A 14,501-nucleotide genomic window follows, 5' to 3' on the forward strand; every position below is an offset into this window, starting at 1 on the left:
AGGTTAATGCCCGAGGCTGAAAGATTGTCGAAAAATGAACAGTTGGCCGAGAAGCGAAGATTCGAGGGCAACTGTGAAATTTTGAGGACAATCTTTCAGTCAAGGGCATTATCCTCCAAGATACCAGCAAGCCAGAAAGGGATTTATTTATTTTATAACCCTCCGAGTCATTTCTACAACGCGCTTCATCGCCAGCAAATTTATAGGAAAAAACTTACGTAGTAAACCCGGCTTACATACATACATACTTTATTTAATAAGTAGGTCTAAAATACAGGCAGCTAAAAGCTGATGTGGACCTACATTAAATTCTAAATAACAATTAATAATAAATCTAAATCTAAAACCTAACAAAATAAAAAAAACATATATGAAACTGTGGTTGAAACAATTGTAAGTTGATTTGTTTATTATATGAAATGACTATGCATGATTTGTTTACGTGATTTTTAACTCTGTGATTTCATTAAAAGTTAGAATTAAATAGGGTGATTTCATTCGTTTGTTTTGTGACTGCCTACAAAATCGGGCGACGGATATCAAATCGGACGGGGTATATTCGCTGATACTCGTCGTCCGATTTTGTACCACGTGATGCGTTTTGTCCAATGAGCGCGCGCAAAACTTAATGGGTGGGTTATAACACAGGATATCTGCTATGTACAGATGACAGATAACGTTAACATTTTGACCATATATGGGCAGCACGCGCATTTGTTGAATAATAACACAGGATATCTGTTACGCACAGATGACAGACAACAATGACTTTCTGACCATATATGGGCATCGTGCGGATTTGTTGAATAATAATCGTAGTTAGCAAAACCCAGTGACGATCTGATTGGCTACGCAAGCACGATCTGATTAACAAATGCAGTCAACTCCCACCTTGCGGACACCTTGCTATTACTAACACCTCGTTATTACGAACAGGAGGTTAAGTCCCGGCGAATTAGAATTACTGAAGATAACTCCCACTACTACAGGCTTTCCCTATTGCGGATACCAAATTGTTGTCCCAAAGGTGTCCGTTATAGTGAGAGTTGACAGTAGACGGCTCTCAAAGCGCGCTCAGTTTTTCGCTGAATTTTATAAATCAAAACCATCAGCATAACAATTAGACAGCAAGCTCGAGATTTCTATTAAACAAAGAGACCTCACCTGTGTAGCCAATCAGATTGTGCATTACCTAATACAGAAAACTCGCGCCTTGAGGACACCTCGCAATTACGGACACCCCGTTATTACGAACAGGAGTTGAAGTCACGGCGAATAAGAATTACTGACAACTCCCGCTACTACGGACTTTCTCTATTGCGGACACCAAATTGTTGTCCCGAAGGTGTCCGTGATAGTGAGAGTTGACTGTGGACGGTCAGTGGGTTATGTTAAAGCTGGTAGTAGCTAGCGTCGATAGAAACCGAGAGCGAGCCGTCTAATTACCCAGCGTCAGTTACCCAGTCGGTGGCTGATCTATTAACACAGAATATCGCTAGAATTGATTTATTTTGATTGCCTTGTGAGCGCGTCCATGTAAAATTATCGAATCACAAGCAAAGCCTATAAATAAACCATTTTCACTGAACGTTTTGTTGAATAGATCGGTCTCGGGGTAATGCTAAAGCTCTCCGTTTTTATCGGCATTTGATAGTCAAGGGGCAAACCTCGAGCTTGCCGTCTAACTAGTTCAGTTTTGGAGGTAAATCTCTGTAATAACATTCATCGGAAGAGGTTTAATTGTATTAGTATCTTTATATAATATCAGCCACCTTATAAATTCACTGACCATGTTGTCTGATGTCTTGATGGCGGTACCGAAAGGACATTTACTTCTTATTAACTAAGCGTGAGGACCTTACTGAATATCGCCCTAGGTCTGGATCAAGAAAAACCCATGCAGATCGTTTTTTTTCTATGTACGGTTCCAGGTTAGTGAGGGTTAACAAGAAATTTTGTTATATCGGACTCTTTGCCGCGCTGTTGCCTACACTTTGAAAATAACAGCAGGGTGTGTTTCGTGCGACACTAGCGCAAGTTCTTTCCATAAGTAAAATTAATGATCAGGTTAATTAGTGTCCCATCCGGCCTGCGCTTATCTCCAGCTTCCCGAGCATGGAGCGACTACAAGTATTATAACTCCCTTGGATTGTATCCTAGGCCGTCGCAGGATAACCCCGCCCTCCTCCCTACCGCAGAATGTATTTAATTCGCCGTTAATTGTTCATACATATAGGCGGGGAAAAAATAACAAAAAAAATTCCGGCCACGCAGGCAAAGTGTCTTGTCCCAAAACACGCACAGTGACGCCGGCCAGGGCTGGAACCCGCACCGCCCGACCCCTAGTCCTGTGCACTAACCATTAGGCCACCACACACCCCCACAAGGTATTTCCATACCATATTTTACATATCTAATCCCGAAAACTCTCCCAGCTTAGGTTAAGGGAAATAAAAAAACGCAAGAGGCAAACGCGTAGTGAGGCGTCTCGGTTGGAGCAGTGACCTCCTAGCCGTATGGTAGGGCGTCAGATGAAATCCTACACTGCCCTGTGACCGCCACCTCTTGTGCCTCATGCCAGCTGTAGTTATCTTCAAATGGAGTAAGAGCTTGTAGTTCTTTATATAACTGTTTTGAGTAGTTTAACCATATCACACAGCACATGTGAATGTTGTTCACTAGCAAGGTGTCCCTTCGTCGTTGTGATCTTTATCGTCTTTATCTTCACTCTTTGCTTGAACGGTTGAAGGCTGGACACGAATGACCGTAGAACTTTTCTCTCTGGAAAAGATGAAGAGCATTGTATGTATAAAGCCGCTAGCTTGGCTGATTATTGTTTTGCTTAAAGTGAGACAAAATTTTGAACTATAGCCTTCTTAATCGATATTTTTGGTGAATCGTGATATATAAAAAATTAAGTACCGGTATATCCCAAATCATATATATTTAACAGTTATTTAAAATAGCCATGGTATATTGCAATTCCTGAGTTTTAATTGGTTAACAGGCAATGGTATATGAGCTCATATACCATGGACCACAAATATGGTAGGTGTACCGTATGTTAATGTTCTCATAAACGCCCGGGGCGTCTATTAAATTTTAGGGGTCCTAGGGGAGGTGGCGTTTATTAGAGAGAGGCGTTTATTAACTTTAACTGTGACGACGTCAACAAAACAAATAGGATACATCGTTTGCTAGCAAGAAGATGATGAGTAGACTTATCTAATCTACGCTAATGCAAAGACTAGAGATGTCGTTCATAGTTCGATATCGATGTTTTTATCGTCATCGGGGTCAACCATGTTGGTATAGTTGGCCTCTTCGATGTCCGAGTCAAGCAAGAAACTAACTATATTGCGTGATTTTACTCCATGGAGCATTTCCTTGGTTTGTGAGGTAGGGGGCGTCTAATACAAACTTTACACTTCAGGGGAGGCGTTTATTGGATACGAAGCGTTTATTTGAGAGTTGTTCAGAGACTGTAGTAGGGATTATTTTCTTACCTCATAAATGAATACTTTGTTCTTAGCACGGTCATGACATTAGTTCCGTGTTTTCTCCACCATATCTCCACCAGTACAACAATAACAGAGAAACATCCTCCTGCCGCTAGGACTAGGTACACACCCAACATATTCTCTAACTGAATTCTCTTGCTGTCACCCACAGCTGTGAACATTAAAAAAATATCAGTTTGAAAAATCTAGGTATTGTTCCAATGCCTTGTCCAATACCGTTTCAGATTCCCCAGTGCGTTTTGATATTTTGAAGCATGTCATGTGATATATTTTCGTCCAGTCGAACTCTTGAAGCATTTCAGTGGCGGGATATTCTATAACAATGTTTCGTTCTTTACTAAGCTACTTACTCTTTACACCAGGACCCGACTACCGAGAGCCTGGAACAGGCTACTTCGGATACAATGCCATCGCCAGCAAAACGATATTAAAATAAATTATCAAAACGCTATTATGGATTATTTTCTCGTGAAAAACTAAGACAAAAAACTTCCATTGATTTTCCGGTGGCATGCAGGCTAACCCTTCAATGCCATTTTGTTTTCATAAATTTACAATATAGAAATTAACAAGAAATAATGACTGTATCAAGCTTCATTTTGAATTAAATCTGTGAAAAAAAACTAAAAAATACTGAGCTGACCCCGACGTGATTCGAACACGCAGCCTTCTGATCTGGAGTCAGACGCGCTACCATTGCGCCACGGAGTCAACTGATGACATTAACTCTCAATTTGAATTAGGTTTTTCTTTTCTTCTTTGTGAAAGTCTGGACATAATGTTGTGCATTGTAAGAAGCGTCAAAGAAGCGCAATTAGTTCTCATTTTTTTAATTAATTGCGGCCGCACATTGTTAACAGGCCTGAACAAACCTGCTCCACTCTTTTCCTTGGGACATTGACTCTTATACTCCCACCATTTTCTCCACAAACTGTCCAACACGCTTGTCTCTTGTAGTTTCAATATAGCTACAGAGATGTTTCTGATGTATGGAGAATGTTTGGGCATAGCAATACCATAACTACCAGCGCCTAGAATTCCATTCACTGGATAGGAGAAGAAAAAACAATAATAAATTTAACTGAAAACCACTTGACGCTAGTTGGCGTAAACTTAACTGAATATGACTTAATTCATCATTATCTTTTAGCTTTTTTACCAGAAATGTACAACATAAGCATTTCCGACACGGGTAACTCATAATCTCACAATGGTGAAAGTTTAAGAAAAAAAATCAATGTTAAAAGATTTTTTTTAACGACAGTATAACATAGCGACTGTGTGTGTGTGTTGAGTATTGGTGGGTGAAAATGTTTTAGCTCGGTAACAAGAATTTTCTTACCGGTTCTTAAATCGCACGGCTTTTGCATAATGATGTATTCTGTTGATGGTTTCTCCGCCATAAACACCGCATTTTCAATTTTCCTTGCCATCCCATAGCCCTCAGCGGTAGAGTTCACGAATGTGTCGGCAGCGTTCATTCGTTCCCAGAGCTTTCTGTACGTGTGGTACTCGGCCACTCGAAAGAACTGGTGAATAGCACTATCGCGCATGACATAAAATGGATAATCGCCTTCCACAACGTCTTCCAATGTGTTGATTTGCCTCTCACTGTTACGCACGGTGAAAAAGGCAGCTAAGTTGGCGGTGTAGGTTGAGATCCAGATCAGTATGCAAAACCAAAAGCAGCCAGCAAGGACACGACCTGGTAAGAATTATCACAGTGCATCCTATGTAATCTGTGTTTAATTACAGTGGTATTCAAAAAGCGTTTTATTAAATACCTAAATAAAATACTGACTTCCTACTTGAAAAGGATTCAAGCAAATTTTTTTAAACATTTAAAAAATTTGAAGCCCAAAAAAGTATTCTACTGTCATGAAACACGAAATTTTTAACCCCTTTTTTGTTTTGTTTTGTCTTTAGGGATTGTTTTTAATTGTTGTGATTCAGAACTTAACGCGCACAATTCAATAAAACATGTTTTTAGCCCGAGTCAGAATGCACCCAGAAATCAAACAGTTGTTGTCCATCTATAATTCGATGTACAAAAAAGCGCATTAGCTTGCGTCGCAGTCGCTTAAAGGGGAGGAAGGGGGCAGGAAAACATGAAGCGCGAGGCGCGATGGGACCGCACTTCGCGCTTCCCCCCCCCCCCCCTCCTTTGAACGCCTGCGGCGCAGGCAAGTAAGCGTGTCGAGCGATTGTTTTGTGTGCGTATGCCTTACAACATGGCATATCTTTATAGAACCCCGGTAACTCGAACTCGGATAACTCGAACAACCCCGCTAACTCGAACAAACTTCCATTTCCCTTGGATTTGAACCCACCTTTCAGTCTTATTCAATCGACCCCGACAACTCGAACCCCCACTAACTCGTACTGTTTTTCGTTTCCCCTCAGAGTTCAAGTTACCGGGGTTCTACTGTACTAGATTTAACATTTTTGATGAGAAATTTGGTCGGGAAAGACGTACTCTTAAATTTCAAAAGGATATAACTGACCTGAAAATGATTTGGGCGTGTGATCCGCGCCTTGTTGCAACATGGAAGCCAGGCAGAACCATAAACTATTGAAGAAGTTAAACTCTTCTCCAGTCTCTCCGTATTGCATATGCCGTGATCGGTGACCGTAAGGACTGAATAGATTTACAAGGTACATTAAGATCGTCACAAAAAGAAGACAAGCGAGCGTTACAAGCCAAACTGTTGTGGAGTAAGGAAGCATGAAAGTTGTAAGATCGTGGTCATTAGTGTCCACTTTCTTGCTGATTAAGCTCATCGTGAACTGCATAAAAGGCTTGCTGAACTCAAGCACCTGCAGTCTCTCAGAGTTGATGGTCAGCGGAGAGGTGGACAAGTCTGCGTTCTACACGAGGAAAAGCAGAATAATGTTAGCTCTGGAATTTTAATCCCATCACTTACCCTTAAAACACTCTCTTAAACGATTTTCATGGCAAAATCATCTCGCAAATTTTCCACGATGAAGTCAAATCTTACGAAAGGGGAAAATGTTACTTCATGACAAATTAGTGAGTTGTGCTGCTTACTAATAATACTCACATTTTTGGTGATCTCCCCAACTATGCCCGTGTAGCCTTTTTCTTCATTCCACCCTCCATACAAACCATCAGGACTTTCATAAACCTCATATCTGAAGGAGAGCATCTCTGCGATTTTTTCAATAAGGTCAATACTAAATCCTTCCAATTTGCCATCTTTGTTTTCCATCACAAATGGGGCATCCTGTTAAGAAAAAGCAAAAAAGGTCTTTGAAATACCAATATCCCATTGTTTGTTATTCAGTACAATATGCTTTAATATTCTTTATTTAACTGTAATGTTTAGTTACTCACTGACAACATGTCTCACCTTTACTACAACTACCTTGAGCCGTCTATTAAGCTTGTCCAGCGGTACTAACCCAGAGGTCTGTTTGTTTTGCTGCGGTGTGCTGGAGAGTTCAAGCTTGTTCTGTGAAGAACTCCACTGACCGATCTAGTAAATGTGGTGAAACAGATTTTATTAAATATGAGCTCACTATCAACGGTTAGGTTTTGCGCTGAATAATGTAGATATGTCCTAAAATCAAATGTTTATAGGAATGTTGTTTGCAAACTAATACTAACCGTCACAAACTTGTCATCTCGCAGATTTCTGACGTCAAGCTTGCTGTTAATCCTGCTTCCTGAATCATTAAACTGTATGAGGTCCGTTGTTCCCGTTATGACAACCTGAAAAAAATCAAACACGTTTTTAGGTAAAAGGAGGTGAAACGATCGTTTCTTCGATAAAATCCTCATTCCTGGACTGTGTTCAAACCTAGCTCCTTCAAAACCTACTTTTTTCAAATGTTCCAAGATCGCATCGCCGTTGTGTGATATATGTGTTCCGTTAGTTGAGTCATTCTTCCATTTTCCAGACGAGATCACTGCGTGTAGCGCATGCGCCACCGTCCAGACAGCATCGTAAATAAGACGCGAGGAATCCTTTATGATAAAAAGGAAATTGATCAAATGCAAGTAAATGATTGATTGATTTGTTTATCTATAAACAATAAACTGAATGGACTTCTTATTAAAACTAAAATTTAAACTCTCTATTGCAGCAGCAGCTGTTTATTGTCTCACCACAATAATCAATCTACAAATCCTACACGAAGACCATGCACCTGCGGCTGTACGAATAGACAAATAAACCCTTTGTGTTACAAAATGTTGTAAAATCGTTGTATTCGAATGCACACTACCTTAGGATGCAAAGTTTCTTTTAGATCTGAATTATTGTTATAAGTTTCGCTTTAGTTTAGTTATACGCTTTTGCAATACTGTATTTATTTATAGTCATGCAAATAAAGCTTGTTGTTGTTGTGATGGATCGTGATGAAGCTAGATAATTTTTTATCTGCGATTGTTCCTTTTTCCTAGCTTTTACTTACCCGGATTAAAGTTTCGTTTCCTCACGGCAAGTAGGCATTAAATTCTAACAACGTTACAAGACTGTTATATTAAGGAGCTGCTTCCATTCTCCTTGTTTGGAAATATGATGAAACACCGTCGCGGATGTTTGAAACGGCGTTACTTCTAAATTAATTCGAGAGGTCGAATTCCTTAAACCAGAACTGAGTTTTGTTGTGGTCAAGTGCTTGTTCGCGTGCTCATGGGTGTTGGCTCATCTTTGCTGACGTCACTGTTTATGTGTTGCTTTCGAGATTAATTCGATGGAGCATATATTTGATTTGACAACATATCGATTGCTGAAAAACAAATGTAAGTTGGCGTTAGTAGGAAACATTGGAGAACAAACCTTGATGTGTTGTGATGATAATTCTGACACTAAGCGCTCCGTCATGTGACTGTTTGAACTGTAAGGCTGGAATCCCATGACCACTTGCGAGGATTGAACTGTCATACCAGATGACGAAACCTGAGTTAAATCAAGAGATTTATTAACAGTTTTAAAATGTCAATGTGGTTTCATTAATAACATGTTATTAATGCCAAACGCTACTTCACTAACCGGGTCAGCCAGAAGCCAGTTGTGGGGCTTTTCAATCTTCAATGAGCAGGAACAATGGACCTGTATAAGATCGAACAGATCAGGTAACCAGCCTGTCAAACAACTTATAACAAATGAGCAGATCTATTACTTTGAATATTGTCGCCATTTTCCAGGTCATCACGGCTTTTTGGGATTGGGAAAGCGAGGAATGCAGTGTGTAAAAGACTAGTTGCTTTCCCTAAATAAAGTGACGATGAATGCATGGATCACTAAAAATGCTTGGGACATTTACCGTGGAAATCAAAGGGATCCTAGCAGCAGATCCATGCGATACAAAATTACTTAGACATATTGTTACTTGATTCTGTTACTTGCATGGATCTACAATAGTATTGCTTTGCATATGTGTTTACATACTTGGTTTATAATGTCCTCTACCCAATGATACTCCAGTAGAAGTACAAATGCTTCAATTGGTGCGTCGTTGAACCCGGTCAATTTCCGTTTGGTTTCTTCGCAAAGTTGTCCATCGTTGTCATGGTGATCCAGCTCAAGAGAAAGTTTTGAAACTTTGGATTTTGGCGGCAGCCGGGACACGAAATCATGAGCTAAATGTCGCCATCTAACTGAAGTAATAAAAAACAGGCAAATGGTGCTATGATTGACTACGTTTATTTGTAATAATATTTTTTTGTTAAATTGTTTAGTAAATGTTTCTCAGGACATTATTTTATGAGTTTCTCATTATTTACTTAGTGGCTGCACTCTCGCAATGAGAAAACTTTGAAAAATTAGGTGCGAAATATTTCTGCATATTTACAATTCTCTTTTTAAATAAGTTAGACTATCACGGTGCAAGGGTGATCCATTTAGATATTTTTATTATCGAGGAAACGTCCACAAATCACGCCGTTTGAACCATTTTTTAAGACATGACATATATTCACCGTCTTTATTAATACTTAAGACATTTATTTTTACTACCCGGCTTCCTTTAAAATCAGCTAAATGCGGCCTTTCTGACAAATCTTAAGAAATCAATATAACTTTCTTTCTTACTCACCATCGTACAAAACAAGAAGACTTGTCCATTTATAATAATTGATAATTCCTCTTATTGCCTCTGTTATGTCGCCCAAGCTTGGTGCCATTTTTATATGGTATGTGGACTGTTTGGCACTGTCAGAAGGACTGGATCCCATATGCGTGGTTACCATGGGAATTCTAAGCATTGTGCTCAAAGCCTCATGGGTAACTAAAGCTGGAGAATCCACGAGAAGAGAAACGACGTTGGATTTCAAGAGTTTTATTGCTGTAAGGAGACGAAAAATCTACAATAAGGACAGCATTATAATGATATGTAACGTTAAAGTGTTGATCATAAATACTACAAACATTTCAACAGAAATGCCAAAACGAAAAAAACACAAGACATCTCGTAGATTGGTGAAAAACCAAACTTTGCTGTCTGATCACTCTACAGTGAAAAACTAAAATAGCAATTTCTAACTTTGCACAAGTAAGAAAAATAGACGTTAAAGAGGGAGTAACTCGTTTATCATGATTGATCAGACATAAACGGCCTCGGCTTAACTTATCACAACTTATATACTAAAACATGGATAAGACAAAGAAAAAAATTACTAGAGTAAAGTTACGAATAATAAAAAACGTAGATAGCGTCGAATGACAACTCCTAACTGAAAAACTCCTCAAATATTCAAATCGTAGCGTGATTATGTAACCTACATACCAACGAATCTACATAACAACACACAGCTATCGATCTATCGAACAATTAGAACCTGAAGCTACATACACCGAACGAAAATTACTTCTCAACACTTTGAACAGCCACACACTAGGGTGTAATTTAAAGGTATCAAATTGATACGTTTTACCCTGAGAATAAAAGGATTGAAAAGGTTGCTTGACGTTGAATAAGAGGGTACTAAAAGGGGGGGATGGGGGGGGGGGGGGGAGGGATGTACTGTATAAACCTTATTTCCCAGCCCAAATTTTCCTCCCAGTTTCAAAGGTGTTTGTGGTTATTCCTAACACAACATCAACTGCTTCTTACCGTAGTCAAACATGTCGTGATTCGTGGTCAATTGGTCGTCAAAAGCTGCCATTGTTGTGTTTGGAAGCAAGCTCGAGTCTGAGTTCACATGTTTGATTGCAAGCTGAAATGCACTCCATGCTTGACTGTTACTTTTATTTGACGATAGATCTATAATAAAGCAAACGATAACTTTTATTCTGTTAAGTCAGAATCTTGTGACTCTCTTGTACATCGGCTGAGCTAAACTAAAGCTACTGTACTTTATATGTCAGGATTTTGGCGCTGGCTTTTAGCCTACTGCCCACATAGCATCTGGGGATTTGTTTCTAAAATTATTAGCAACTTCATTTTCATGATTTTCAGCGTAAATTTGTATGAAAAGAGTAAAAAAAGCTGAAATTAAACGATGAAGTGTTTTCTCGCTTGTGGTTTTTGTTTTATGAAGGCCGTCTCTCAGTTAAATTCCATTCAGGCAGTTTTAAGTAACTATCACAACAACGCATTCACTGAGCACCTTTGTAGGTTTAAAGCTACTAAACGATTTATAATGAGAAATAAACACTTTTTTGTTTTACAGGAAACATCACCTGGAGGCGAGCGCCTGTTAAACGCTAACTGATGAAGGGAACAGGAATTTTCACGACATATAAAATTGCCAATTCATTATTAAACTGTAAAACACATGCAGTGCTAAGCAGGTGAATTTCGAGGCACCAACAAAATAATGTCGTTTTACCATATTTTTTTAACTCTCTTTACAACAATAAGTAGATATAAAATAAGAACTTGTGTACTGTCAGGGAAAAGTTACATGGGCAAGTAAAAGGAATTATTGAAAACAAGTATAAAGCCAAATTACCAAAACGTGTTTAAATTTCTTGCTGTGAACGCTAGCTCGTTAAATGTCGACAAATAAGGGTTTCCCTTAAATAATTTAGAAAGGCTGATATATCGTACTTTACAGTCAGTAACTCAGTAAAAAGTTGGTGTAACATTTGGAAAAAATCAGTTTAAAATAAAAGGATGCACAAACGCCATTAAATCAACTGGACCATTCAGTTAAAAGGTACCTGAGAAGTAGAACTTCTTTGGTTTAAACAAGAGCACAAAGGTAATTATTACAGGTTTTGAATCTGTAAGCAAATAAACTACCAGCTTACCGATATAAACAGTCGATGGTACAGAAGTCGTGACGCTAGCAATGCCATAAAACCATGATGTTACAATCACAAAAGCGAGCCAGGTCCCCATTGGAAAAATAGCCATTGACTTCGCTCCTGTATAACAAAATTATTTAGATGCTTGAATTAAAGTTCCATTTCACATTTGTAGGGACTCCGGCCGTTCAAGGCCATTTGAACCATATCACTTTTCTTAGTATTCAAGTAAGTCCACGACACAATCATATCGTGGAAGAAAAATTGAAATATTTCTCGCAACGTAGCTGTTACCTCCAGCTGAGAGGTTTAAGTGGTTTGGTTTTCCAACTGTGTCAAGACGAGAGAATCGAAGTTGTAGCAATTAAAAGTGGCTATCAATCGTAACCATAGCAATAAATGTGGCTACCACTCGTATGAAGCACATACTAATTGAAAATTTGTTACGGGGGACCTAAACCGCGGCCTGCTGTTGAGCCAGTTGGAGATATCTAAGGACTAAACAAGCCTAGCTAGGCATCGGCCCTGGTTGACAGTGACTTATGCGAACTCGAAATGTAATTACATTTGGACTGGGAAATTTTAAGGGAGAACCCAAAACAAACAAGATGATTTTTGTTTTAAATAAAAATGTTAATGATGTTATGTCTACTAGTTAGACGTATTAAATTCATTTCAATCCCTGTGAAACCTATCAGAACAAGTCATAAAACACCGCTGACACTGCACGTTTTCGAGTCGTTTCCTTCAGCTCAGTGTGTTACACGGACACATAATAAAAACCCCACTGGACCTGAGGTTTACAAAGAATGAAGAATGGTCATTAATACCAGTTTGTAAAGAAAAAGTACAGCAGTACTGCCTTCCAGGGCTTGCTGAACTTAATCCCTTGCAGCGTTCATATTTCTGCTACAAAGTAGAATTGCACCTTCAGTTTCCAAAAGAAGTGGTAAATTAGAAATCGTCCAGAAAATGAACGGTAAATTAGAAATCTGCCAGAAAATGAACTGCATGTTTTTAATTTTTTTTGTATTTTATTATTGCTTTTTAATAGTAAATGCTACAATAATACTAAATGAAAAATAATGTTATTGTTCAGTGTTTTCAGCTCTTGTAGAAAATTCCCATGCTTTGTTGTATAGGGAGAGAGTTTGTGTTTATTTTCTTATTACGTATTTTGTTGTTAAGGCACTTCAAATATGCGATTTATTATATTTAAAAAAGGTAAATATTTACAAGTTATGAGAAGGGCATTAGCCCTATCTGAAAAACGTGGAAGTACACAGTCAATAAAGGTAATGAAAAAATACAATAGTTTTTAAAAAGTTTCAGACAACAAATTTGATAAATTCCTTAAGTTAGTTTGTTAGAGAGTTTAGGGGACCTTTTATTCGTTGTTTTTATTAGCACAGCCTGGCGTATTTCTAGGGTGGTGTATTTATAGCCTGTAACGCAATTTATAGCCTGTTTCCCAAGATTTGTCTCTTGATTTTTCTCAGTGTAACTATATACTCCACGATGAACATGTTGTAAAAATTCAAAATTCAATTATGCAATATATTTAACAGCAATTATATCAAAACCACTAAAATAAAAATAGTACTGAAAACTGTCATTTCTAGAAAGCACGCACAAATACCACAGAGAAATCAATAATGCCAAAACTGAAACACCACATGTAGCGTTGTACTTATTCACTGTTGGCCTAAAAAATGAATATTCTGAATATTCTAGCTATGACTGAAACATTTAATTTCAAATCCTTGATAGCTAGACGTGATGACTTGCTTAGGGAATTAAGTTCTCTTTCTTGCTTGCATTATTTAGTAGAGTTTCTCCCACTTGAATCACGTTATTTGTAAACTTATATTTGACAGTTTCATTCCGACAAGCAGTACGACAATTTTAAATCAAATCAAATAACGAAGTAAATAAGTTTTGGTAAACCTCAACAATGCTATAAATCTGGGTTAAGACCTCGCCAATACAAGTAATCGACAGTAATTTGCGGGAACATAACCCACAAGTATCCTAGCAAAAGAATTTCTTCTACATTTTGAATAAATTATTGTCGCAGAATTCTTTTACTGCTATTAAGAAAGCGCCTTAAATGCCTTATATACAAAGGATTTTGTTAAACTCAAACACAACAATGCAAAGATGTTATCATTTATCTTAAAAGTACTCGATTTTTATAAAGTATTTTAAACGTTTCGCTTAAGGCACGTTTTAATATGCGATATGTAAAATACCTAATTCTAAAAAATGTAATAATGTTTATATACTTACATTTAATCAATTCTTTTCATTTAGATCTTTTTTATGGCGATTATTCTGTGAAGAAACCGTCGAACGACATCTGTATTGCCGTGTTATCTCTGTTTAAAGCCAAACTCACATAAAGGTAAAATATTCTCATGAAAAAACCCGGCGCCTGCTGAGGCACTATATTGACGTTTGAAACCACAATTGAACGAAACAGTTTGCCAAATTGCTTCATGCATTTTCAATGCTATTCCGTCATACAAGTACGTTTGTATTGTACTGCCCATGTCTAATTTGCTAGATGTAAAGTTCAAGGTTGATGTAATTACCAACATTGTTGAAAACTTTCTTTAGGAATGTCACTGATTTAATTAATGCTAAAGGAATCTTTTGAAATATCCAATATCCGGCTTTGGAATCCGTTCATATAATCAATTTTAATGACTATGTCGGACTATAAGTGGCTGTAAAAATATAATTAATAAGTGAAGATTTA

General features: G+C 38.0%; 1 protein-coding gene and 1 non-coding gene across 2 annotated transcripts; both read right to left on the reverse strand.

Moving 5' to 3' along the window:
- Positions 1-1,448: 1,448 nt before the first annotated feature.
- LOC144666931 (glutamate receptor 4-like) lies at positions 1,449-14,167 on the reverse strand. The gene is made up of 16 exons (XM_078528371.1): positions 14,030-14,167; positions 11,744-11,860; positions 10,602-10,751; positions 9,585-9,833; positions 8,939-9,147; positions 8,540-8,599; positions 8,327-8,446; positions 7,363-7,509; positions 7,150-7,254; positions 6,893-7,018; positions 6,584-6,766; positions 6,026-6,389; positions 4,864-5,226; positions 4,394-4,567; positions 3,507-3,672; positions 1,449-2,781 (listed from the first exon to the last, which is right to left on the reverse strand). Exons 2-16 carry the CDS (start codon positions 11,847-11,849, stop codon positions 2,679-2,681), a joined length of 2,625 nt encoding a protein of 874 aa, XP_078384497.1. The 5' UTR covers positions 11,850-11,860; positions 14,030-14,167; the 3' UTR covers positions 1,449-2,678.
- Trnaw-cca (transfer RNA tryptophan (anticodon CCA)) lies at positions 4,161-4,232 on the reverse strand. Its single transcript has one exon. It is a non-coding gene; the product is annotated as a tRNA-Trp (tRNA).
- Positions 14,168-14,501: the final 334 nt, after the last annotated feature.

This window comes from Oculina patagonica, chromosome 9 (assembly GCF_052425735.1).
Source record: "Oculina patagonica isolate OP01 chromosome 9, crgOcupat, whole genome shotgun sequence".
Classification (NCBI taxonomy): Eukaryota; Metazoa; Cnidaria; class Anthozoa; order Scleractinia; family Oculinidae; genus Oculina; species Oculina patagonica.